The sequence below is a fragment of the Amphiura filiformis genome, unplaced genomic scaffold, assembly GCF_039555335.1.
Source record: "Amphiura filiformis unplaced genomic scaffold, Afil_fr2py scaffold_64, whole genome shotgun sequence".
Classification (NCBI taxonomy): domain Eukaryota; kingdom Metazoa; phylum Echinodermata; class Ophiuroidea; order Amphilepidida; family Amphiuridae; genus Amphiura; species Amphiura filiformis.
In genome coordinates this window covers 366,466-393,364 of record NW_027305528.1, presented here as the reverse complement: position 1 = coordinate 393,364, position 26,899 = coordinate 366,466, and the positions used below count along the sequence as shown (strand labels likewise).

General features: G+C 38.0%; 1 protein-coding gene across 1 annotated transcript; it reads right to left on the bottom strand.

Annotated features, from left to right (window-relative positions):
- Positions 1–817: 817 nt before the first annotated feature.
- Positions 818–25,049, bottom strand: LOC140144580 (aminoacyl tRNA synthase complex-interacting multifunctional protein 1-like). The gene is made up of 7 exons (XM_072166400.1): positions 24,919–25,049; positions 13,142–13,290; positions 12,075–12,164; positions 10,096–10,269; positions 7,780–7,985; positions 3,652–3,820; positions 818–1,218 (listed from the first exon to the last, which is right to left on the bottom strand). The coding sequence occupies exons 1-7, from the start codon at positions 24,963–24,965 to the stop codon at positions 1,046–1,048; spliced, it is 1,008 nt and encodes a 335-aa protein (XP_072022501.1). The 5' UTR covers positions 24,966–25,049; the 3' UTR covers positions 818–1,045.
- Between the last annotated feature and the right edge of the window lie 1,850 nt (positions 25,050–26,899).

Genomic DNA, 26,899 nt, shown 5'->3' with positions numbered 1-26,899 from the left:
ATAACACACACTGGTCTCAACCCATCGTCATTGGCCACTATTCACAGCTGGACTTGGGCTGCTGTATGATTGTTCACAGCAATTCCAGCTCTGGTCAGTGTAGTCACTTCATGCTGTCTTCACAGCAGGTGTCGAGAGCTGTTGTGGTATTTGAGATCAAATTCTGGTATTTAAAATGAGACCAGTGGAATAAAATTTATTACCCCCCGAATAATTTAGCTTCACTTTTTAAGGATCTGTCCACCAAATGTGTCTTAGGCACCACAGCCAGATTTGTTCTATCTTTGGATCGACCGTCGATGCCGCTTCCATACTTGTTATTAATGAACAATAAACTAATTAATCAGAATTACTGGTAAATTTGTATTGGTCAATATCATTACATCCAAAGATTCACATTTTATCATAATAAACATGACAATCAAATGGTATCATATCGACCAAGCATCGATGGTCGACCGCAAGATTAAACAAATTTGGTTCTGTTACCTTAGTTAACCAATCTACCACAAACCATGTGATTGCCCTTTAGAACAAAATAATTGAATGTTTTAGACAGATGTTAAATGTATTGATGTTGACAACATTCCATTTACTAAGAAGTAGATCAAATTTGGGATGCACTACAATTTGTGGCAAAGAAGAATGGCAGCTGTTTACATTTTGAGAGGATGCACAGAAGTGGGGTTCTGATTGGCCGATTCAATCGTCTGACATCATAACAACAGAACAGATCAATAATCTGATTGGCTGACTATGTTGATTGGCGCGCTTGAAGGGTACACAAAGCTATGTGTATGTCGCTCATTACGAGTCTGAGCAAGGGACTGCCATTCTTCTCTGAAACCAAGTGTAATGTATTCAAATAACCAACACTTCCCAATTTCCAGCCAAGGCACTGATCAGTACCAGTTAGGTAGGCATTATTGGTGAAGTATGTCAGGGCTCCAAACTAGTCCTGGATACTGCTATAAAGTATACCTGTTTAGGTAATAGCCAAACCCTTAATAATATAATAATGTGGGTATAAAACCCAAAGTCCTTATTATTTGATGAGAGAGTTGGTCATTGTTGGTGATTTGCATATGCCCTTTCCTTGGATCTCAAATGGCACTCCTTTGTACGTGGCCACGCCCTTGTCGCTGGTTCTCAAGTCTGGTGATATGCTTTCAAAGATCTTCTTCTTGGGGTTCATTTGTGGTGGGAAGCTTTCACTCACTGAAAAAGAAAATGTGAACAACAGGGTTAAAATAATCTAAACTGAGAAGATAAAATGGAGATAATAATATTAATTCCCAATTGCGTCACTCTACCCAGGTGTAAAATGAGGAGCTGCTGGGAGTAAGCACAATCTAAGTCAGCTGAGAGTACCTGCGCATCAGTTGCGGACTTGATGAAACAGAAATGATTCTGATATATCCTAATGGTAGCAAAATAACTGTTGAAGTGTGCTGGTACTTAGGTGTGGCACACTTAGGACATTCACAAAGGACATACTACTGGCTTGTACATGTGTGTATCAAACAAAGAACATCAACTCAGCAGCCAGAAGGTTGCATAAGTACCAATTTGCGACTTTACGCTCATTTTGCGGGTGCAGGTCACATATTGCTTAATTCTATGTGAATTAAGGAACATTGCTGTACCGTACCTAAATAGCTAGACAATGGTTTCCTTTCAAATCTAAATTTTATCAATACATAAACTGGCCATTTTGTTTCAGGTTATCAAGTAATTTAGCACTAACGTACAGTGTGAAAACAAAAACACAATCTACATAGACTTGTACATTCAGCACAACAAATAAGGTAGCAGTTCATGAATCATGACCTTATATAGCCAAAGAGAGAGTCAATTATGATGATCAAGGTGACCATAATGACCACAAGGATGTTTTCTTTAATATGAGATATCAGTGACTACAAATAATGCCGATATAAGGTATATATTCTAAAGTTGCACCCTATTGGTTTGTGCACATGACAATAACCTTATTCAACATGTGGCGAGGGTAGCGGATAATGGGGCTTGCTATGGTAATCATTGACTATGCTGATTGAAAGTGGAACTCATGACATGCATACGTGTACAACCGATATGGTTTGAATTTGAACCTTCCATCAGTTTTAGTTTCATAACTTGGTTACTTCAGAATCATTAGAAATCACCAATATCTCAAATTTAAGAAACATTCTTGCGGTCATTATGGTCACCTTGATTTTTGAAATTGACTTTCACTTTTTGGCTATAAGGTCATGACTCATTTACGGCTAGTTATTGTGCTGAATATATGGTTAGACCCCTGCATATCAATAGACAAGGTTTTCAATGAGAAGTCGGGGGAAGTGAATGTCATGAAATAAAGCCTCCTCAGACAAAGAGGCATTTGTCCAGTTCTGGTAGGGAGATTATTTTAACCCAGAATAGCTTAAAGGAACTATCAGAAATCTCCGCAAAAGTGTAAATATATTTGAAATTGGAAGGAAAAGCTTGAAAGTGATGAAGTGTATATAATATTCATTTATTTTTTCACATCTTAAAAATAGACAGTGCTGTTATTGTAAGGGTCCTTATGGACATTTCAAAAACACCATATTTATTATTCATACTCAAAATATAGGCATAAAAGACATGTGTTTTAAGGCCCCTTCTACAATCTGGTGTTTACATGCAATACTATGAAAGTGCACACAATGAGGGGGCTATAACTGCCACTTAGGGACATTCCTCTAAAATGCATGTTCCTATAGACGATTCCAACGAGCCAAGTCATGGTCAGGATTTGGTCGGACATCTTTGGGTAGCCGCTAGCACCAACCTGGTGCTTTGAGCCTAACACCTAGAGAAGATGCAAGGACGAGGAGGGTTAATAGAATAATATATATAATAGAGATAATTCCGCAGGTAATCCCATCGCATCACATAGTCCTTTTGTTCGCAAGTACATCAATGCATAGACACCGCGTGTAGTTAATCCGATTATTATGTATTAAGGTGTAAAAGCGGGTGATGGAATGCAGTTTAAAATTTCCGCCAAGGCCGAATCATTTCACATTTTGAGTGCATTGTAGCCGACGGCTACCCAACTAAAGGCTGCTAGTCAGGTGTAGAAATGCGTGAATTTAGATTTGTCTATATTGTTACACTCTGCACAGTATGCATTATGAACATGAAGAATATAATCAAATAGTTACTGTATAGATGATTATTTTTGCGCTGGTTTTACTTTTCCACATCCACCACAACCATGAAATAAAGACAAACAAAATGTTCTATACGTATAAATCATTGCACATATGGGGCAAGACTTCCATTCAGTAATGCTGTAATAGTCATTTAGAACTAGCAGTTCACTATTCTAGGCTCCTGTGTGCCCTATTGTATTCTCAATAACACCCTAAATTAGATACAAAAAAGTTGGTCTCAATTATGTGGATTTTCTGTATTTGGTGAGGCTAGCACACATCATCATGGTGTGGCTTAGTATATACCATGCATCTTGAATCAAACTTACTTTGGTATCCATTGAAGGACACTCTATCTCCAGGCACAGCTCCCGCAGGTGGATTTATGAGTTCTATTTTATCTGGTGAGCTAGCACACATCACCATTGCTTGGCTTAGTATACCATGCATCTTGGATCAAACTTACTTTGGTATCCATTGAAGGACACTCTATCTCCAGGCACAGCTCCCGCAGGTGGATTTATGAGTTCTACTTTTTCCGGTGAGCTAGCACACATCACCATTGCTTGGCTTAGTATACCACGCATCTTGGCTGGCTTCATGTTGCAACATAATATCACCACTTTGTCTTGCATCTGAAAAAAGATAACAGACAATATTCAATTAAATATTGGACTAGGGGTGTAAATTAACGGTTATTTGTCTAACCGTTTAAACTGACCACAATCCGGTCGGTTAACCGTGTAAACGTATAAAAAAATCTTTAATTTTTTTTTCTTCAAAGTTTTCGGTGACTTTGGAGAACCACTGGACCTACCGTATTGTCTGCAATAAACACTCCCCCTCTGATAAACGCCCCCTCCAATTTTTCAATGAAAAATTGACAAAAATGCAAACATTTCCATGCCATATTGTTTGACTTTGAGTAAGCTTAAAACTTGCATCAGTCATGTCATTGACGATCACTAAATTCAATTGAATACCTGAGTGGAAGAAGGGCCCAACTCCAATTTTTTACAAAAATGAGTTTGACCCAGCATTTTATTACCAACAGACTGTTCTTCCTTGTGTGTGAAAGATGAGTCAAAATCCACTCTCCAAATAGTCTTCCATGTACACTTAATCATGGTTTTTATGGAAGAAAGGCCCAACTCCATGGAGTTGGGCCCTTCTTCCACAAATATTGGAATATAAGAGAAATTTTGTTCACCCATGAAATCTGCTTTTCACTACAATAAACTTTCTTGCTAACATATTACATGCTTCTACTTGTGCAATTAATGGATAATTATCAAATTTCTGTGGCTATTTATAACACATCTGCTCACGGAACTGGCACTTGCAGTATATTAGTGGAAGAAGGGCCCAACTCCAGCTCGTATTAAGACCTGTACCGTTGCCATGGAAACATCATATGTAATTTCGAATGTATGTAGTATTGTATGTTCATGTATTAAAGGTCCCCTGAAGATGAAAACATTCTGTCTATAAAACTTTTCCAAATATTAAGTTTTTTCTTAATATCTCAAAAACAGTTTTGATGGAGTTGGGCCCTTCTTCCACTCAGGTATTCAATTGTATGGACAAAACCTAGCTACTACGACTCAAACTTCCATCCATTTCATTGCCTAATTATAGTAGAATTTCACCAGATTATTGCTTGATGATGTACTTACAGGTGTAAATTTGTTGTATTTACCACGAAAATATCATTAACACGCTGTACTGTTGGCGCCGCCATTATTAGGTACTTGTGTAAATCCCTCCTTTCTACAGGAGCACCATCGGGAAATTTAACCCAATTTTTCACTTTTTTCAATTCATTTCCAATAAAAGCGACCCCTTTTGGAAAAATACAACGCCTCTGGGCGTTTATTACACACAATCTGGGGGTTTTTTTACGTTGAAACGGTTTGTGATTTTCCTAAACGGATACTGCATTTTACGGTCGGTTAAACATGTAAACGTAGGCTAGGGTGCATCAGATGCCCCTCATGTCAATGGATTCATCTGTCCCTAGTCTTAAAATGTTCCTATTGTCACAAAACTAACATGTGCCAAGTTTGAATTAATCGGAGGAGGTCGTCCTGGGGGGCCACCGAGAGCCTAAAGTTACAATGTGTGTTCCTATGTAGTAAAGTTCGTTGACCCCTGTACAATTCCAATTAGAACATGGAATAAAGAATAGAGCACGTAGTGCGATGGAATTGCAACTCCAATCTTCGATGTGAGGTCAGCGATCGTCACGCTTGCAACATGTGGACGTAGATGGCAGCAGCATTTTTCTTTAATTAGCATATAAGTGACGTCATGTTAACGTAAGTCTCTACAGCACTACGCATATTTTTTTAGTTCGCTTTTAGTACTGTCGTGGTGGCAGCAGCATTTTTCTTCACTTTTCTAAAATGGCGGCGCCCAGGGTTTAATTACAAATTCTTCAATTTATCAATATTTCATGAAAATTTACCAAACAAGCGGATACAGTCATGACAGGTAATATTTAAAGTACACGTATAAATGGTCATAGTTATAAAAGAAAGAATATAAGAAACATAAACAAATGAATTGTAGCAATATTCAATATTAATGGCAGCGGCCGTGACTTATCAATGGCGCTGGCGGGTAATACACGGGGGAAGCCGACGGTGTCGCCACCTTTTTGCATTGCGCTGGTATACGAGTTGCAACGGCCTGATTAGAAGCCGATCAAACAATTTAAAGTAGCTGCCATATCAAAACCGTTAGGACTTACATGTAGAAGCTCAAAACTTTTGCGCTTATAGTACTGATCATCATCTTCGAATCGGTGATAAAAATTAATCACCAACAAAATGAGCATGTGTGGAATTGGCACAAGCGCCCTCGATACAAAATTTCAGTGAAATAGGCATTTTGTGGTAATTTTTACCTCAAATTTTACAAATGTTGATGTCCTGGTTGTCATTACACTTTTACAAAGCAGATTTTCTGAACTTTAGATCAATATATAATACATATTAACAACTTTCAGTGTGAAATAAAGTATTATAGCACTTGGATAAGACAGAAATTATAGATTTTCCCAAGAATATGGACTGTGGGGGCGCTTTTGACAATAAAACACACACAGTCATTTCTTTGGAGATGGATTTTCATCAAATTCAAAGATGATTATCAGTACGCTTAACTCCCAAGATTTGAGCTTCTACATGTAAATCCAAACGGTTTTGATATGGCAGCTACTTTAAATTGTTCGATCGGCTCCTAATTGGAATTGTACAGGGGTCAACGAACTTTACTACATAGGAACACACATTGTAACTTTAGGCTCTCGGTGGCCCCTCAGGACGACCTCCGAATTAGTTCAAACTTGGCACATGTTAGTTTTGTGACAATAGGAACATTTTAAGACTAGGGACAGATGAATCCATTGACATGAGGGGCATCTGGCTGATGCACCCTAACGTAGGCACCCTTATATTTGACTGATTTTTATTATGACGGGATTGCATTGAACAAGTTCACTGTTGGTCACTATGAAATATTTTAGACATCGCAATTTTTTAGGTTGGATGGTGCCTGCACCCGTCTAATTGTTCAAAATCACTTTCCTGTCATGTGATTTTGAATAGTTAGACAGGCGTAAGATATTGCAATCTCACTATTAAATTCTCATCACCAGTAGCACTGATGTCTTTGGTAGTTTATGAATTTGTGTTGAAGAATTCACAACTACTCCTCACCACATATGACAGATTCTCATTAATACCTGATGACAATCTCTTTCAAATCATTCCCAAAGAAAAAGAAACTTATAATTTTTCACAACATGTGAATCACAAGGTCATATCTTAAAATCCTGTAAATCAAAATGAACCAAAATTACACCCAGGATTACTTCAATACTGTACTCAAAACACATGTCAGTAACCAAGCAGTTGTCCCACCTGACACAATAGCAAAAAGCACTGACACGGAACAGCTTCCTAGACCACTTTCACAGCCCAAAATTTGGCACCCAAAATCTGTGAGTATGCATACAAGATCCTGGCACAGATGATGAAAGCGGTGCTGCTTTTTTCTGGACTGTGAATGTGGTCCAGGAAGTTGTTCCATGTCAGTGCATTTTGCTGTTGTGTCAGTTGTATAACTGATTGGTTACTGACATGTGTTTAGAGTAGAGTATTGAAGAAAACATAATGTAAATTTTGGTTCATTTTGATGGACAGGATTTTAAGATATGACCTTTTCTTTATAAGTTTCTTTTTGAGCTCAGTTTATATGACAGTGTAAATATTTAAAGGGTTGGAGCATTTCCCATCCCTGAGCAAATCATACACATGGGAATGATGACACCTCTTGTATCAAACCCTAGAATCACCTTCTCAGAACCCATACAATTCCTCTTGCGTTTCAGCTTCATTTGGCTCAATGTTTGAGTGCAAATAACCCTAGGCCCTGCTCCCTTCCGACCCATCTTAAAAGAACAGTAAAGTCAAGTTGTGGAAAAGTGTACAAGCTGTTACATGTTGGGCTTAACACTACAACTCTACCCAATCTTCCTACAATCCATTCTCTCCCCTCATCCCAACCAAACCCCTAATGGAGGACCCACCTGTTCTATTGGTATATGTTTCACCAATCCAGACACCACAGTTCTTGGCATTTCTTCTCCACAATCCACCTGCTCCACATATAAACTGTCAGCATCCGGGTGTTTCTTTACATCAACTATTCTACCAATACGTAAGTCTAGGGCTGTTACATCAAGTGGTACCGCTGCTGCTGGCTGCTGCTGCTTCTTCTTGCCTTCTTTTTTCTCTGTTAAAATAATGAAATTTTTTTATTTAGGTTAGTATTAATTAAATTGTTTAACTCGAATCATCTTCTGGACTTACATTTATTGAGCACTTGCATCATCAGGGCAATCATATAGTTAGGTAAACTTATTTTTACCCTTTGAATACAAATGCATGCCAACTATCCACCTGTCTCTACAAGCTAGTTGGTGATTTCCTGTAAAATCTGTAATTTCATTTTTAAAGAAGCTTAAATGAGATTGAAAACCATGGCCGCAGGTGGCCTCTATACCTGGCTTGATCTGCATTAATGTTTTTTAAGGACGAGCACAGTCTTGAAGGTGTTAGAAGGATCAAGCCCAGGTTACACTGCAGCCTGTTGTCAGTTTTCTACTCAATTTGGGATGGGCGATGGTGGGGTTGAGAACTTTGAGCAGTTTGTATAGTACTCTCCTCGGCAAGTCAGTAACATCAACACATTGAGTTACAACGCTTTCCAGAGACACTGGTTTCTGGGTGTTTCTTTACATCTACATACATTGGGTTATCTACCGTATTGTTTGTAATAAACGCCGGGGGCGTTGCATTTTTCCAAAAGGGGGGCATTTATTGAAGGTGAATTGTCAGTGAAAAAACTTAAAAATCGGGTTAAATTTCCCGATGGTGCTCCTGTAGAAAGGAGGAATTTACAGCTATACTAATGCCAGCGCCCATGGAAAATATAATTTTCGTGGTAAATAAATCAAAATTACACCCGTAAGTACATCAAGCAAGAATCTAGTGAAATTCTACCATAATTAGCCAATGGAATGGATGAAAGTGTGAGTCATAACAGGTTTTGTCCATGCAATTTACCGATCGTCCCTGACAAGACTGACTGACGCCAGTTTTAAGCTTACTCACATGATATAGCATGGATTTTTTGTCAATTTTTCACAGAAAAATTGGAGGGGGGCGTTTATTAGAGGGGGAGTGTTTATTACAAACAATACGGTATATACATTGGGTTATTCCAGTTGAAATCCCTACTCCACCTATTGAAGCCATGATCTTAATCTTGTACACAGGGAGTGTGAATTTCAAGTGGGGTTCTTGAATGGGTGGATTCCATTGGACATCTACAGTCCAGGGACGGATTTAAGTGGTGGCCCTGCGCCAGTTGATTTTGCCTCGGGCCAGTAAACTTCCAACAATGCTGGCCCGGCGGGCCACCAGATTTTTGAGCCTGATAACTCATGAGACAAGATAATCAGTGATGGACATAATTGGACACAGTTTCTGCTCCACCTTTCACCTGTGTGTAATACATATATTTTTATTTAATGATTTTTCGTTTATTCTTATCCTTGCATTGCAAGTAAATTTGAAATATACAACCGCTTTTTACGGCGAAAGTAGGCCTATATGTACTACTTCCAAGCTCTTTCGTGCTAAATCTCATGATGGTATAGCGATACCACAAATATCGCTCACTTGAGCTGTTGTGAACAACTAGATAAAGGAAGGACTACTGACTGAACTTATGTTACTGACTACACTCTCTAGGCCTACATTGAGTACACTCAGTACAAAACCATTAAAATGTTAAGATTTTCTAAACTTAAATTGGCACAGAATAAATGTTATAACACATTGTTAAGTTTGGTAATTGATAGTCTCTAAGTCTAACTTCAAAGTCCCATTGCAACATGCTTATTTATTTTGCAGTAGGAAATACTGAAAAAGCTGGGCCAATAAATTTATTGCAGGGCCAGTAGATTTGCCATTTCACTGGCCGGAGGGCCTTTTGTTTTTTGTGGTAAGTCTGTCCTTGATCTACACCCTCTGTGTGGGAGATCAAGGCAATGTCTTCCACAGGTGGTGTATGGATTTTAACTGGAATAGACCAATGCACATTGAGGTCACCAACTGCACTTGGGCAAAAGCACACACTGTGCAGGGAACAAAGAACAGGCATGAGAATGGCTTTTTTGAAAACTGCCTGAAAAAGCGCATAAATTCGGCCTTAAGAAGGCCCAAAACAGGCTGAAAATATATGAAAATGTGTAAATTTGGACAACAAAACTGCCTGAATTCAGGCAAAAGCCTGAAAATTCTCATGCCTGAAAGAAGCATATGGCAGATGCAATTACCTTTCTTGTTTCCACCTTCTTTCTTCTCTTTCTTATTTTCTTTGTTTGCATTTGTCTCAGCAGGTTTGGCATTCTCGGCTGGTGCTGGTGCGTTATTCTTGGGAGCTGGTGCTGGTGGCTGCTCGTTGGTCACTGAAGCCTTGGCAATACTTGTTGGTAATGGCACCTGATTAACTGAAATATGAATCAGACATGAACACACTTTACTTAGTATGTGGTAGAATTTTAACATACCATATTCTACCTAATAAGTACGGTAACCAGATAGTTTTAGAGACAAATTTTAACAAAACAATGTTGTAATTAGAGGAATAAAAAAAGTTTGAGCAATCCTGTAAGGGCCTACAACACCTACCTAAAGAACATAGTTTGTACTGAACCTGGAGGAGATAAGCGGCACGGTGCGCTGATTAAATTCGAAAGATGTGATCGGTTAGGTATATCACCACTCAAAGATGGGAACTACCTCCACTTTGATCCGAAAAAGCAAGCTAACATCCTCAACCACACGGATGACAGTTCGGCAGAGTTGCCCAATTTAGGTCCAGCCCAGTGTACACCTAGAAGTCCAAATAAACTGCCCTGGTGTAGCCAAGTTGCTGCAGAACTTAAAACCACACAAAGCATCTGGTCCAGATGGGATCCAAGCCAAGCTACTTCAGGAAGTTGCTGAGGAGATAGCACCAGATGTGACACTACTCTTCCAGGCCTCCTTTGATCAAGGCACTGATCTTGTAACTGAGGTTGTAATAGTATGAATTTTCAAGAAGGGTGACGGGTCATCAGCTGCCAACTACCGGTCAATATCCTTGATTAACATTCTCTGCAAATTGGGCCAGCATAACTTCACATAACTGCGCAATCATCTTTCATCATCTACCTAGCTGCGTGCAACATACTTACAGATGCCCAGCATGGTTTTAGAAAGAAGATGTCTTGTGATACCCAGTTGATCCTGACACTTCATAAACGCCAGACAGACCCAATCATGCTCAATTTTGCTTTTGATACAGTCTTCCACCAATTATTATTACACAAGACAGAACACTACAGAATCCATGGAAACACCCTTAAGTGGATTGAAGACTTCCTTAGCCAACACACACACAGCAAGGTAGTGGTGGACTGTCAAATCAGTGAAGACTGAGGCCATTTAAGTTACATTAGGCGTCACCCAGGGCAGCGTCTTAGGACCTCTCCTTTTTATAACATTCATCAACGATTTACAGAACTGTGTGAAGAAGTCTACAGAATGCATGTTTGCAGATGATTGCATACTTTACAGGAAAATCACTTCAACCAATGACACTCAACTCCAACAAAGTGACTTGCATGCCCTACAACAGTGGGAACAAACCTGGCTTGTGAATTTCAATGATTCAAGTTGTGAGAGTGACCTGCAAATGTAAACCAGTAACTGCTGATTTCAACATCCATGGTCCAGTGCTGGAAGTAGTCAACTCTGCAAAGTAGTTAAGAGTGCACTTGGACTGGAAGTAGTCAACTCTGCAAAGTAGTTAAGAGTGCACTTGGACTGCAAACCCAACTTTAACAACCATGTTGACATAACAACAGAGAATGCAAAGAGAACTTAAAGTGTGCAATCTTCAGTACCTGAAGTTTACACTTTATAGGAAGAAGGATACCTAAATGCAACCATCTTAAGTTTTAAAATAATATTTCGTCATGGTCACCCTAATACGATCATTCATATTTGTAATGTTGGGAACAAAGTGCAAAATATGGTTCAAGCATGCATCGGTTATTTCGGATTATTCCCTTTAATTTGTATCATTATTACTTTCCTTGTGCAAAGATTGGTGAATAAATATGTTTAAATGCATGCTTGAACCATATTTTGCACTTTGTTCTCAAAATTACAAAAAATTATGTAGGCAATTATCATAGTAGGCTAGCTGGCGATTTACGGTACCTGACACACAGAAACATTTTTTACAATTGAATTCTGCTCAACTTACTCCCATTCCTTATCTCTAGCTGTATTAGTTTTTTCTTCAGTCTGTCTACTTCTTGAGTCAGCTGAGCATTCTCAGCAGTTAGTTGTCTGGCTTCGTTCCTCTGTCAAACAAACAAAGCGAACAAAATTAAGGAAAGAGAAAAGGAGAGAATCAGACAAAAACAACCTATGTTTTTTGTTATTTGTCTGTATTGTTTTGTTTGTCTGCTATGTGCACAGCGATTTTCATCACTTCCAGTGTTCTTTTGTACTGTTTTCCTGACACTTCTGCGGGCTCTGGAATTGGCAATTAATTTTTGGCCATCGAGCTTTGCCTGTTTTTGTGCCTACATTGGTTGTTTGGTTTATCGTGTTTGCTTATGTGCACAGTGATTTTCATCCCTTGTCCTATTGCACTTTTGTATTGATCCATGTTGTTTTTGCAGGTTTGGCATGCCTGTGGGCCTTGGAACTGGTAATCTTTGGCTATCAAACTTTACCTGCTTCTATTCTAATGCCTACATTTGCTGTTTTGCCCCCCCCAGCGTGCCGTCTAGCCTGTATTTTACTTGTTTCCCCACGTCAAATTGGTGTACCTTGCTCTTTTTTCCCCAATATTTCATTGTGATAATTAATGAATGGCCAAAGATTTTCAGAGGTGTTTCAATCTATTTTTCAATGTGGTTGGACAATGGTTATTTGCTATATATATAACAAAAGAACAATTTCAGTGTTATTGTCAGTGGTGCTATATTGTGTACAATTTTCAGTGTTCATTTTAGATTTCACCAGTGTAAAAATTTCATAGTGATAAGGCCAAAAAAAAAAAAGGTTTGTCTCAAAGCTCACGAGAAATTTAAAAACAAATGCGAAATGCGATTTTTTAAATTTTTTATTCCCGAGTTTTTTTTCATGGTATTTTGAGAAAAAAGTCTGATTTTCGCCAATTTTTTTCTGGAAAAAACTATAAAAAAAAAAATTATTTTTTTTGAAATAAAAAAAATTCCGCATTTGTTTTTTGTCAAATTGTGGGATTTTACAAACGCGCGCGCAAGCTTTGAGACGAACCTTTTTTTTTTTTGGCCTAACCCTCACCTGCACATTGCTTGAGTTCTCCAACCTGTTGTTTTAATTTCACAATCAATTCATCTGCCATCTGAGCACGCTGCTCCAATCGCTGCACAACTGCACTTGATGCCATGCTTACTCTCCACAACAATGGCCGACACACCCACCTGCTAAAAAATGGTCCATATGACAATAGGCTATTCCATTTAAAATCCACACTACCCCTGTGGAAGATTTAGGTAAAGTCTGCCACAGAGGGAGTATCAATTTTAAATAGAATACATGTACACAATTGGGTAACTTCCATTTGAAATACTCCAGTTGTGGAAGATATAGGTAAAATCATAATACAGGGGGGGGGGTAAGTTTTAAAATGGTTACCAATTATATTTGAAAAACATACTCCCCTGTGGAATATATATATATATGCCCCCCCCCCACCAATTTTAGCCTCCCACCAGGGCTCATAATTTATTGCACAGCCCCTTCAATCATGCCACCATGCTTGTACATTTTACATTACAAGTATAAGCTTTAAAATTAACATGATTAAAGTTAATTTTTTTATTACTTCTGTGGTCCATGTACTTGCTGGTGAATTGCGATCGCGTAGAAGTGACAAGGTCGCCTACTACGCGCTGCGCAGACGACAAATGGGTCAACCGGCTTGTTGTCAAGTAAGTGCATTGATCAACAATGATCAGCCAATCAGCATGACTGCGTGATTGTTTATCTCTTCTGTGTGTACGCTCGTCTACGCTTGGAACACAGATCGGACCACAGAAGTAATAAAAATTAACTTTATATTATTATACATAAATAATAATATGATAATTGATATAATTATATGTAAACTGAGCTCAAAAAGAAACTTATAATTTTTTACAACTTGTGAATCACAAGGTCATATCTTAAAATACTGTCAATCAAAATGAACCAAAATTACACAAAGGATTACCTTAATACTCTACTCAAAACACATGTCAGTAACCAAGCAGTTGTCCAACTGACACAACAGCAAATGCACTGTCATGGGACAGCTTCCTGGACTTCCTCCACTTTCACAGCCCAACATTTGGCACCCAGCACAAAAAATCTGTGAGAATGCACACAAGATCCTTGCTCTGATGGTAAAACGGTGCTGCTTTCTGCTTTTCATACACTTTTTTCATGAAACAGGGCTGGGCTGTGAATGTGGTCCAGGAAGCTGTTCCATGTCAGTGCATTTTGCTGTTGTGTCAGTTGGATAACTATTTGGTTACTGACATGGTCGCATGTAACAAATAGGTCACCCAAAAATGGAGGAGCCGTAACATGAAAATGCTTTCTTCACACTTCAAGTTTGGTTTATTCTAAAAGTGTAGTACCTATTGTGGAAAGTTTGGTGTCATTTTGTAGATAATTATGTTCTTTGTCAAATACAAAAAGCCCCAAGTCAATTGGACAACTACTTTGAGATTTATACTTCAATATGTAAGATGTGTCAATGGGGGAGCAGGCGGGGGAGCTGGGGCGGGGGAGCCCCATAGGGTTGTACACAAAATTGTGAAAATATGGCAAACTTCAAACCTTTGTATCTTAAAAAGTACAACTAGCATGGACCACAAATTGCACATATATCATCCTGGATTGTAGATCTACCTCATAGTAGATCAACTGTAACAAAAGATGTAACTAATTAATTGCCTAATTAAATGATAATTAAGACAGTTTTTCCTATATGTTACTGTACAAAGTGTACACGTAATGCTCCGACATTTCTAAATGGCCCGTCTTTGGCCCAAGTCATCCTGCTTACTCAAAAGTACACATATTTTTAAGGAAATTTGATGAGGAATTCAATTATGCTATCAGTTTTAGTGCCAGAAATGGAGGAAAAAAGTTTTGGTTGATAAATGTCATAAAAATTGTACAATTATTTTACAATTTTTGACCACCCTGTATGTTTAACACAAGGGATACCAAGCTCTTTCTTCCTTAATTTGTTTGAAGGGCCCATGATATGTCTTTCTGAATCCATATTTATTTTGAGCTACATAGCTTTCAGACAAGAAAAATATGGGGTTCACTGTGACAAGAAAGATGCTAATTTTGTTGATGTTCCACCCTGTATATTTCTTACCCACCCTGTATTATGATGTTATATTTTGTTGATTTGGCATCCTTGTAATATAAGCTTTCCAGAAATATATACTTTTAATGGTCTATAATGTATTTATTAAAAGTTGTGTTGAAGTGAATCACAATTGGTGATATTTTCCTCATTTAACATTATGTTACACAAAAGATGACCAATTCATGACATGCGACCACATGTGTTAAGAGTAGAGCATTGAAGTAAACCTGTGTGTAGTTTTGGTAGAATTTGATTGACAGGATTTCAAGATATGACCTTGTGAAAAATTATAAGTTTCTTTTTGAGCTCAGTTTATGTATGCCTACTCATCATGCTCAGGTACATAACATAAACATTGTAGGTACTAAGGGAGTGTTCATAAATACTTTGGTAGGAGGGTTGGAAAAGTTGGAACCTCGGACATCAAAAAAATTTGATCCCCCTAAATAAGGGTGGATTTTTTTTTGATACCGCCTTTTTATGGTCTAAAATTTGTTTGATCCCCCCTTCATGTCCTAAAAAAGAAACCAAAAATATACATCATTAACAGTGGCATAGATTTCTTTTTGACATTGGGGTTTGAGAAAATTTCTTGAAGTCCAGTGAATGCAACTCCAACTGTACATGTTTTGTACATTTTGACCCCCCTGAAAACCAATGTCAGACATTTTGCCCCACCATCAACTTCAGGTATGTTGAAAATATGTTCTTGGACAACATTTCTGAGAGATATTGGCTTTGGGACTCGATGACTTTGCTTTAAAAACATCAGTTAGGTTTGCCTACTCATATGTCATTCCAACCACATCAACAAAATGGGTTGGTTGGTCAGTGGTCATAGGCCCGCTCTAGTCAAAACGAGTCAATAATTGCTTGTAATAGTTCAAACTAAATAAAGAAAATAAAAGATAATTAATAATTAATAATTATAAAAGTCACCTCATCCCTTTTTCAAAATCTTTAACAGGAAACTAATAATCAAGTGCGAAGGGCCTAATACTTAATTCAGAGTTTTTTTCTGTTAAATAACAACAACACATGAACAGTATACATTCTGTACATTGAGAATGTTTATTAGTCCCTTCTCGCAGAGCAGGCACAGACACAGTCATTTCATGGCGTCAACTTTTTCCGAGGTCAAATCTGTCTCGTTCATTGTCCTCATATTAAATATTACCTTGCCAATGATATGATGTTGTCCGAGCAATATACCTGACCTTTAAGGACCCACAATTTTTTTGAACCCCCATCCCATATTTTCCAACCCCCCCCCACCCACCAAAGCAGTATTTACAATTTCAAATGTTTATAATGAACACTCCCCAACTACCAGGGGTAGCGTTAACCCCCGATTAGGGGTGTGATTTTCGGGTAATTTTGTGCCCGGGTACCCGAAATTGCAAAAAAAATTTGCATTGAATTTGAATGCATTTTGATATCATTAATAGAGTCTGACATGAAAACTTTTTTTTTTTTTTTTTTTTTTTAAATTTGGTACCGGGCAGGAATTTCCTGCCGGGTAATAGGATTATCGGCGGGACTCAATTCCCGGGACTCGCTCACACCCTTACCCCCGATTGGGGGTGAATGACCCCCTAAATTTAAAAAATATTAATTTTTCACCCTCCATATATTGTGAATGTGCAAGCTCGGGGTGAACTCTGACCCTCTATTTTAGGACCTTACTCCTACCCCTGACTACACTGCAAAATATTTTTCACCCCCCAAGATTTAATTTTCACCCCATGTATTTGGATTTTCTGCAAGCTCGAGAGTGAAAAACACGGGAAAACAACCCCCGACTTTCGGGCCTTTAATGCCATGAACATGATGAATGCTACCCCTGCCAACCAGGGTTCGCAGGTTTTGCCGCAGGTGGAAAAAAACGCGGTTTTAACCACTTGGCAAAAACAGTTTTTGCCGGCAAAAATGGCAAAAACTAAAAAAGTGATTTATAGTTCAGTTTTTCATCTCAAAACAAATAATTAAGTTACAAAAATAAGTTCCCAAGTGTAACAAGGCCAGATAAGCAATATATTAAGAAATTAAAGGCATGCGTTTTCATTGCTCAAGTGCATTTAACTGAAATGTGGCATGTATCAAATTCAAAACTTTTTCATTTTAAGGACTTAATGAGACAAAAAATATGTTGAATGATTCGTTAAAAGTCGTGTGTTACTGTTTATGAGCTTTCTGTGTCACTTTTTAATATTTGAGTGACTACATGTATATGTGAGTTTTTGCCAGTTTGGTGGTCGGTTTAAACCAGGCAAAAACTGGCAAAAACAGTTTTTGCCAGGTTTTTGCCACTTTTTAACCAAACCCTGCTGCCAACTCTGGTTCTGGTTAAATACTTCTCAACACTTTCTACAAAGCCAGGCGAGAAGGGTATTGTGCGCAGAACGTCAGATGCTAGTTGTTTCGAGCTGGCCATGCGTTTTGAGTTGGGGGATTTTTGCCGGACATTGCATATTTTTGGGAAATCGCGCCATTTCTTGTTTCGAATAAATTATTTCAATACCTGTACATGCTACTATATGCAAAGTATACATATTCTGAAAGGAAATTTCATGAGGAATCCAAAAATGCAGTTATTTCTGATGTAGGGGTAGTACTAAGAAATATATATGAAGTTATAAAGGGAAAAATTTAAAAAAAATAACCAAAGATCAAGTGGTCCTATTTTTAAAATGCCTTAACCTACATCAAAACAGACTCCATTTTTGCATTCCCCACATCAAAAGCTTTCAGAAAATATATAGTTTTACTATGCTACCTGTTATGGTCCTCAAATTGCGCAAGGGTTAAAACATTTTTTACAGATGTAGGGAGGGTCACTATGATATTAATGTCAATAATTATGTTAAATTCAGCCAAGGGAATGGGAAGGACCATCCCACCACTAGATTATCTTCCGATCCATTTAAACTCAAAATTCAACTTTGCAAAACCGAAGCGCACATGACTTTTTATTTTAATCGCATTGTGCAGCTTTGGAATCAGCTGCCTTTGTCTACAAGGACAGCCGGTTCCTTTTCTTCCTTCAAATCCGGGGTGGTTGAATTTTTGAATTCTCATTTTACTCAAAATTTTTGTTTTTGAAAACATGCTCTTGGAGCTCTTACTGCAGATGCTCGAATTGCAGGCTTATTTAATTTGGGATGGGGCTGTGATGGGGTTTTTTTTTCCAATAATTTGTTTTCAAAAATCGAAAGGTGGGATGGTCCTAGAGGTGATTTTGCATCTGTTTGTCCCATTCTTTTCGCTGGCATTTTATTCTTTACTTTGTCTTGATTATTAGTATGTGCAATATTTATATAATATTTTATCTTTGTAATTGTATATGAGCCAGTGATGAAGCATAATAAATAAATAAAATAATAAAACGTGTCATTCAAAAACAGTGCTGAATTTGATGAAATTAACAAATTATGTTCTGTCTGGAAAAATTAACTTTTCTAAACTTGTACAAGAATGTCATACATGTATATAAATTCAAGTTAACATTACAACAAGTTATTCACAGTAATTTGAAATTTCTTGTCCATAATATTAAGTTTGAAGTTACATACGTAGTAAGTTGCACATGTATATGATATCACAGTCATCAACAGGATTTAAAATATTAAGTTTTCAACTGCTTTGCAGAATTTCAGATCTATGTTTGTAAGTCATTTCCCAACATACAAAACAGTTTCTTTTGGAATGACTACCTCCTGGGAAAGTTTCTTGTACAACATTACTTTGTGGGAGAAAGATATACAGGTACCAGTACAAAGAATCGCAAAAACTGAGGTGAAGTCAGTGCTAATTTTACACATGTATGCTCAACTGATGTACACTGAAGTTGACTAGTCCTTTGAAATTGTGAAGACCAAGGGGTAGGGGGTTGAGCCCCCCAATGAGTTGCTATCTCAACCCCCCAAAGGAACTTTGACTCCCCCTAAAACCAACCCCTTCCCAAAGAAAATCCCCCCCCCCCCGCAATAGTGGAAAACTGAAAATTGGCCTGGTAAACACAAATTTTCACCTAATTTTGGGCTTAAATATAGTGTTGTACAATTGACATCTTTTGTGCAATAATCACACTGCGCAATCACAGTCACACTGGGTAAGATGATGACCACCAGGAATTTGTTTGTCTTTGCCCCCTCAGAAAACTTACCTTGATGCGCCACTGAACATGTAAAATACCTGGACCCCCCCCAAAGGATTTTTAGCAACACCATGTGCATGTAGATTAAGAAGGTTATGTTTTTATCGTAAATATTTAAATCTGACAGTGTAAATCAAATCAGAAATGCAATCCTGATTTTCACAAACTTCACCCGAAAAGAGCATATCCTGAGCCAGCATTTCCCGAGCAGGCATATCGTGAGCCGACTCCACCCTGGCTAATTAATTTAATTAAGAGCCAGTCTCCTTATTATGTACATGAATAAGGGGGGTTGTGATAAAAAAAAAAATAGAATTGTCTCTAAAAAATAATTTTGGTACATATTAGCACCAACAACTCACATGTAAAATATGAGCGTGCACAGCGCCCTCATTCAGCTTAAAAAATTCTTGAAATTTCAGCCTCTCTGAGCCTTACTTGCAAATGGTAAACTTTGGAGGTGCATAACATCATACGCCATCATCATCCCAACCTGCATTTTGCATTTTTTTAAAGTACCAAATGGTTACATTACAAAAACCAAGAAAAAAAATTGGGATCTTGATGGCGCACAAAATCAGCAAATCCAATGATTTGATGAAAAGCGCCCTCGTGCAAACTTTAAAGCATCATAACGGGCTGCGCCATCAAGATCCCAAGTCCGAACAAGTTTGAAATTAAAGACCTCCATGGCAAGTTTCATTTTTCAGCAAAAATTTTTTGGGATTTCATTGGCGCACCGAGTTAACAGAGGTCAAAGGTCAAAATTTCCTATTTTCGCACATATTTGCATGCCTGTATTATTGCGCCAACGTCACCTGACTCACCGAATAGCATTTCATCAAAGAACAGGTAATTCTCTGCAAGAACTGAAAAAAATTAGCTTGGGATCTCTTGATCTTCATATTTTTTTGATTTTTTGAAAATGGACTTAGCCTCATTTTGGAGGTCAATTTGACCTCTTTTTCCCACTCGCTGCACAATGTGGGCTTTTTACTGCATCACAAAAAGATGCGCCAACAAGATCCCAATTTTATTTTTCATCGTCTAGCTTTTTTGGCGACTAGTAGACAAAAAACAAGCAACAGCTAATTGGGATCATGTGGGCGCACTAATATAAAAGAGGTCAAAGGTCAAGCTTTGTGCCAAAGTGATGCATATTTGCCTATGTGCAGCACGAAAGTGGAACTTTGACCCGCAATAAAAATGTGCGCCAACAAGATCCCATCTTACTTTTTGGATGATTGGATAAGGGGCTTATGTATAACTAATAACAAGTAAAAAAAAAAAGTGGGATCATGTGGGCGCACTAATTCAATAGAGGTCAAAGTTCATACTTTGTGCCGAATTGGCATTATTTTGCCTATGTGCAGCACAAAAGTGGAACTTTGACCCGCAATAAAAAATGTGCGCCAACAAGATCCCATCTTACTTTTTGGATGATTGGATAAAGGGGCTTATGTATAACTTTTCCATTTTCAAAAAATCAGAAAAATATGAAGATCAAGAGATCCCAAGCTAATTTTTTCAGTTCTTGCAGAGAATTAACTCTTCTTTGATGAAATGCTATTCGGAGAGTCAGGTGACGTTGGCGCGCAATAATACAGGCGTGCAAATATGTGCGAAAATAGGAAATTTTGACCTTTGACCTCTGTTAACTTGGTGCGCCAATGAAATCCCAAAAAATTTTTGCTGAAAAATGAAACTTGCCATGGAGGTCTTTAATTTCAAACTTGTTCGGACTTGGGATCTTGATGGTTATGATGCTTTGAAGTTTGCACGAGGGCGCTTTTCATCAAATCATTGGATTTGCTGATTTTGTGCGCCATCAAGATCCCAATTTTTTTCTTGGTTTTTGTAATGTAACCATTTGGTACTTTAAAAAAATGCAAAATGCAGGTTGGGATGATGATGGCGCACAATGTTATGCACCTCCAAAGTTTACCATTTGCAAGTATTAGGCTCAGAGAGGCCGAAATTTCAAGAATTTTTTCAAGCTGAACGAGGGCGCTGTGCACGCTCATATTTTACATGTGAGTTGTTGGTGCTAATATGTACCAAAATTATTTTTTAGAGACAATTCTATTTTTTTTTTGTATCGCAAATCCGTACATAATAAGGGAGACTGCCTCTTAAAACCCTAAAACTCGGAAGATTACACATTCAGATTACATAATAGTATTCAGGCTTGTCATACTTAACAATTTTACTAATTTGGGGCAAAAAGGCAAATCTGAAACAACATGTAAATAAGCTGGAGCAAATATTAACACAAAAGTGCATATTTTTTGCATATATGCCAGCATATTATGGGCCGACTCCACCCTGACATTTTTTTCGTTTAAAACTGCTGTAACTTATGAAGTATATATACTATATTAAAAGTTAAGGTACCAATTTGAAGCACTCACTAAGAGCTTTAATTTGGTATATAATTTGCCTATTTAAATCTGACAGTGTAAATCAAATCAGAAATGCAATCCTGATTTTCACAAACTTCACCCGAAAAGAGCATATCCTGAGCCAGCATTTCCCGAGCAGGCATATCGTGAGCCGACTCCACCCTGGCTAATTAATTTAATTAAAACCCTAAAACTCGGAAGATTACACATTCAGATTACATAATAGTATTCAGGCTTGTCATACTTAACAATTTTACTAATTTGGGGCAAAAAGGCAAATCTGAAACAACATGTAAATAAGCTGGAGCAAATATTAACACAAAAGTGCATATTTTTTGCATATATGCCAGCATATTATGGGCCGACTCCACCCTGACATTTTTTTTTCGTTTAAAACTGCTGTAACTTATGAAGTATATATACTATATTAAAAGTTAAGGTACCAATTTGAAGCACTCACTAAGAGCTTTAATTTGGTATATAATTTGCCTATGTAGGTATCTAAAGTATAAAAACAATTCAACATTTATGCAAAAAATTCTGCGCAAATGTCCGGGCTCCAGCCTAGGAGACCCCCAACTCAAAACGCATGGCCAGCTGTGTTTTGGTGTTGTTTTAGGACTTCTTTCTTGAATACTTTGGTTTCTGTAATGTCGACTATGGTTTGAGGAAGCTGGTTCCAATCTTTGGTTGTGTTGGGGAAGTACGAGTAGTCGAGTACACCCAGCAGTCTTTCTTGCCTGTTGGTCTTTGGAAGGCTTTTGTATGGAGATTTCTGGAGTGACGTCTGACAGGCTGTAGAAACGTTTGCTCCGGAATGGCTGCCTGACCACTGGTGATTTTGTGCATGAGGGTGAGTCTGTCTGCTTTGCGTCTGAGTTCTAAAGTGTCCCACTCGAGTTCGGCCATCATGCTTGTTGGACTACTAGTTTTTCTGTAGTCTCTCATAACAAACCTTGCAGCTCTTCTTTGGATGGATTCAAGCTGTTGTTTTAGTTCACCTGTATGCGGATCCCAAACTGTGGACGAATACTCGAGCTGAGGTCTGACCAAGGCTGTATAAGCCTGAGCTTTTAATTCTTTTGGGCACGATAGGCCCGGACGATAGGACAACTACCCGGGGGGGGGCACTCACATTTCCCAGCTATACGGGTATGTGCCGCGGCGACGACCCCCTTTTTCAGAGCTGCTGGCCGTTCCTTAGACCCTCTGAATTCATTGTTTGCCCGCTCTGAAGCCCCAAAATTTTTCTAGCCGTTCCATAGACCCTCAGATCATCGATTTCCGCTCTCATCGGCATCTTGAGAGGCGTGTTTTCTGTCCTACTATTTCAAGCCCAAAAGCAGACCCAAAAGCTACCTTTTGAGCCCAAAAACTTCAAAGGAATTTTCCATTAATTTCTTCCCCCATTTCTTTCCCCATTGAAACACATTGTAAGGAATAAGGTGAACTTTGGGTGGGATTTTGGGCTCCTTTAGTAGTGGCAACACTGGTTGACTGTTTATAAACATTGCAGCACTGCCAGTGCATGCCGACCGCTTGACGCCTCCAGCTGGTGAACATTTAGCTAGAAATAAATGATTTTGAGATCTCTTTTGGGAATAAAATTGCCAAATATGAGGAAAAGTACCTTAAATAATTATGTACACATCCTTGCAGCTCTCCATAAACAATGAATTAAAAGGTAATTTACGATCTACTGGTCTAGTGAAATCGGGAGTGGAATGGCTGTCAAATTCTGCACACTTCACTCAATCATCTCATGTATAAGCATGAGTCATGATAGTGCCAGTACTATTCAGCGTGTCCAAACACTCAAGTATCAGAAGGATGGTCCACAATAGCGTGATTCACGTAACATGAATATGGATTAAAAAGCTGTCACGTAGAACCATGTGCTTCTATTGTCCAATTTGCCATCAAGATTTCGTATTATGGAAACAGTTCAGACCCAGAACATGATCATGTCAGAAATTAATATTTTGTTCTGGGTCTGATTATTCGGACTAGAGTCATGACAGTTCAATGTAGGCCCCTAGAATGTTTTTCTTTTCGGCACTGAAAAAATAATTCTTGTGCCGTTTGTTTTTATGGTGGGCTTTTATGTAATGTTGCTATAATTATCAGCAGGCTACTAAAATAGCATAGATTGTAGGTCTACAGGGTCTAGTAATTTTGATTTGAATGCTGTTTTGCTTTGTTGAGGTTTCCATCGTAAGGCCCTTCGCACTTGATTATTAGTTTCCTGTTTTACCGCCCGCGTCCAAAATTGAAAATCTCAAAATAATTAATTATTTTATTTTTATTTCTAATTTTCTCCTTTAAAATAACTTTCATAGTTTCAACAACTTCTACTTGCCATTTTCTGACTTTAATAATATCAACAATAATGATGAATGAACAAGAGTACAACTGCACCTTCATTTGTTTATAAAATCAAATATTGTTGTGAAATAATTAAATGCCCGCCCTAGTCAAAATGAGTCAATAGTTACTTGTAATAGTTCAAACTAAATAAAGAAAATAAAAGATAATTAATAATTAATAACTAAAAGTCACCTTGTCCCTTTTTCAAAATCTTCAACAGGAAACTAATAATCAAGTGCGAAGGGCCTAATAGGCCAAACCAGACCTATTTTGCATTTAAATGGTTTTCCCGATTAATAATTTAATGCACAATTCAAAGTGAAATCGATTCCTTCAAAAATCTGTGGCAAAAACGTTAACAAAATTGAACCCTGGTTTGGCCTGCGGGTTTAGTTTCCGAGATTTTTCAGATTTTGGCGGCCGATCAGTTCCCAAGACCCCCCCTTTTGGCCGGTCAATCAGTTCCCAAGACCCCCCGTTTTTACCGACCGTTCAGTTCCCTAGACCCTCCTTTTTGGCTGGCCGATCAGTTCCTTAGACCTCAAGTTCGAAACTGGCGGTGGCACACCCCTACCAAAAAAAAAAATTTGAGTGCCCACCCCCCCCCCCCCCGGGACAACTACTAGGCAAATTAAATTATTTTATAATGCAGTATACATTTAAAATTTTGAGTATAGTCACCACACCACTTACATGTAATTCACAAAATCCCCAACAATTATATCAACCTAAAAAGCAAATCTTTTGGTAAGCTTACACAGGTTTAGACACGACACGTTGACTCAAGCTGCATGCTGCAATCATAACACACTATATTCCCCATCAATATGCAATTCATGAATATTAATTAGAAGATGTCACCAAGGATTCTCGAGTAGATCTGACGCTGCGCCAAAACGTCCCGGACGCGTTAGGCCAAGGATAAAAAAATAAACATGTTTCACGTCCCCTCCCGCTTCCTTTTTTGAGGTTTTCTCAAATAAATTTTTATGTTTTGAAATTCAGTTATAACTTTTCAAAAAATATGTCTAGGAAGTTGGGATGCTTTCTATAGCCTTGTTAAGATACAAGAAACATTTTAGGAAGGTTTTGTGATCATTAGAGGGGGTGTATCTCTCAGAACAACAAATAAAAAAGGGCCTCCTCCTTTTTCCAGGCATTATTGTATGTACAGATTGTACGCTAAAACGGCTCTAAGTATGGGTATTTACACCAATTTTGCGATAAAAAATAGAAAATAAAAAGCCCCCTCTTCCTCCTTTTTTTCGAAAACCCGGACGTGAAACATGTTTTATTTTTTACTTGGCCTTATTTCTTTCTGCAACCATAAATGGGCCGCAATGCGATAACACATAGTAGGCCTACATACATGTAATTATAGGCCTATGAGGCTAGATATAACACGAGTTTATTACCATCATTATTTCCTCTTACTTAATAAAATAAAAAGAAATCGATAGAATTAAAATTCTACAAAGGTTTACCTGGGGTTCGAACCCACAACCTATGTATCCATAGTCTAATGCCTACACGACTGTGCTATGATTCGTTGTGCCAGAAAGGTGTTTGTTTATGATACTTATTGATTACGGAATAAAGTGCATACACACAATATACTATTACTAGTAGGCCTATATTAGTACTAATAAATACGAATATAATCCTAACCCTAACCCTAATCCCTAACCCTAACCCTAACCCTAACCCTAACACTAACCCTAAACCCTAACCCTAACCCTAAACCCTAACCCTAACCCTAACCCTAACCCTAACCCTAACCCTAACCCCAAACCCTAACCCTAACCCTAACCCTAACCATAAGACCCTAACCCTAACCCCTAACCCTGACAATAATGAACCTTGCCTCAGACGATGCGGTTAGTGATATATTGCGGCCCATTATGGTTGCAGAAAGAAATTAAGCGTCCCCAGGTAAACCGTTGTAGAATTTTAATTCTATCGATTGCTTTTTCTTTTATTAAGTAAGAGGAAATAATAATGGTAATAAACTCGTGTTATATCTAGCCGCATAGGCCTATAATTACATGTATGTACTATGTGTTATCGCATTGCGAGTATTGCGGCCCATTATGGTTGCAGAAAGAAATAACGCGTCCCGGACCTACATCTCTCTCTCTCACTATTTCAGTTTTATAGTTCAGCATTTAGACCTAAATGACTATTTTCTGAACGCGTGCAGCCGGCTCGGCCTGCATCATTTATTTTACATTTAGGCCTACTAGCATTTATAATTTTTTTATGGGCGAATTATTATAGTGCCGAAGCGTTGTGAATCTTCAGAGTGTGATCGGAAATTGGGTAACATTTGGTGAAAAAATAGGATTTATTCAAATTTCCATAAAAAATGGTTTTAATTTGGTGGAAAGGATTATATTTTAATAATCTAAAAGAAAAAAGAAAAATTTGTCGCAAATTTTGTGTTTTCCGTGCCGCTAAAGTTGCGTGCATCATTTGTAGCGTGAGGGACGGACACTATGTTGCATTATTATGAAAATACTTCTCTTAGGAAGAGATTGTCAATTTGTGTTTACAGATTATTAGTACAACCCTTGCTACAGGAAATATCAATGAGATTTTTAATTGGATGTCTTCCAGAAGATAGGAGGGGTCATGAAAGGTGAACCCTAGAAATTTTGTCCGTCCCTCAAAAATCCATAAAAGTGTTTTCTCTGAGAAACATTTCAAGGAATTAAATTAGCATATACCCTATCTATCAA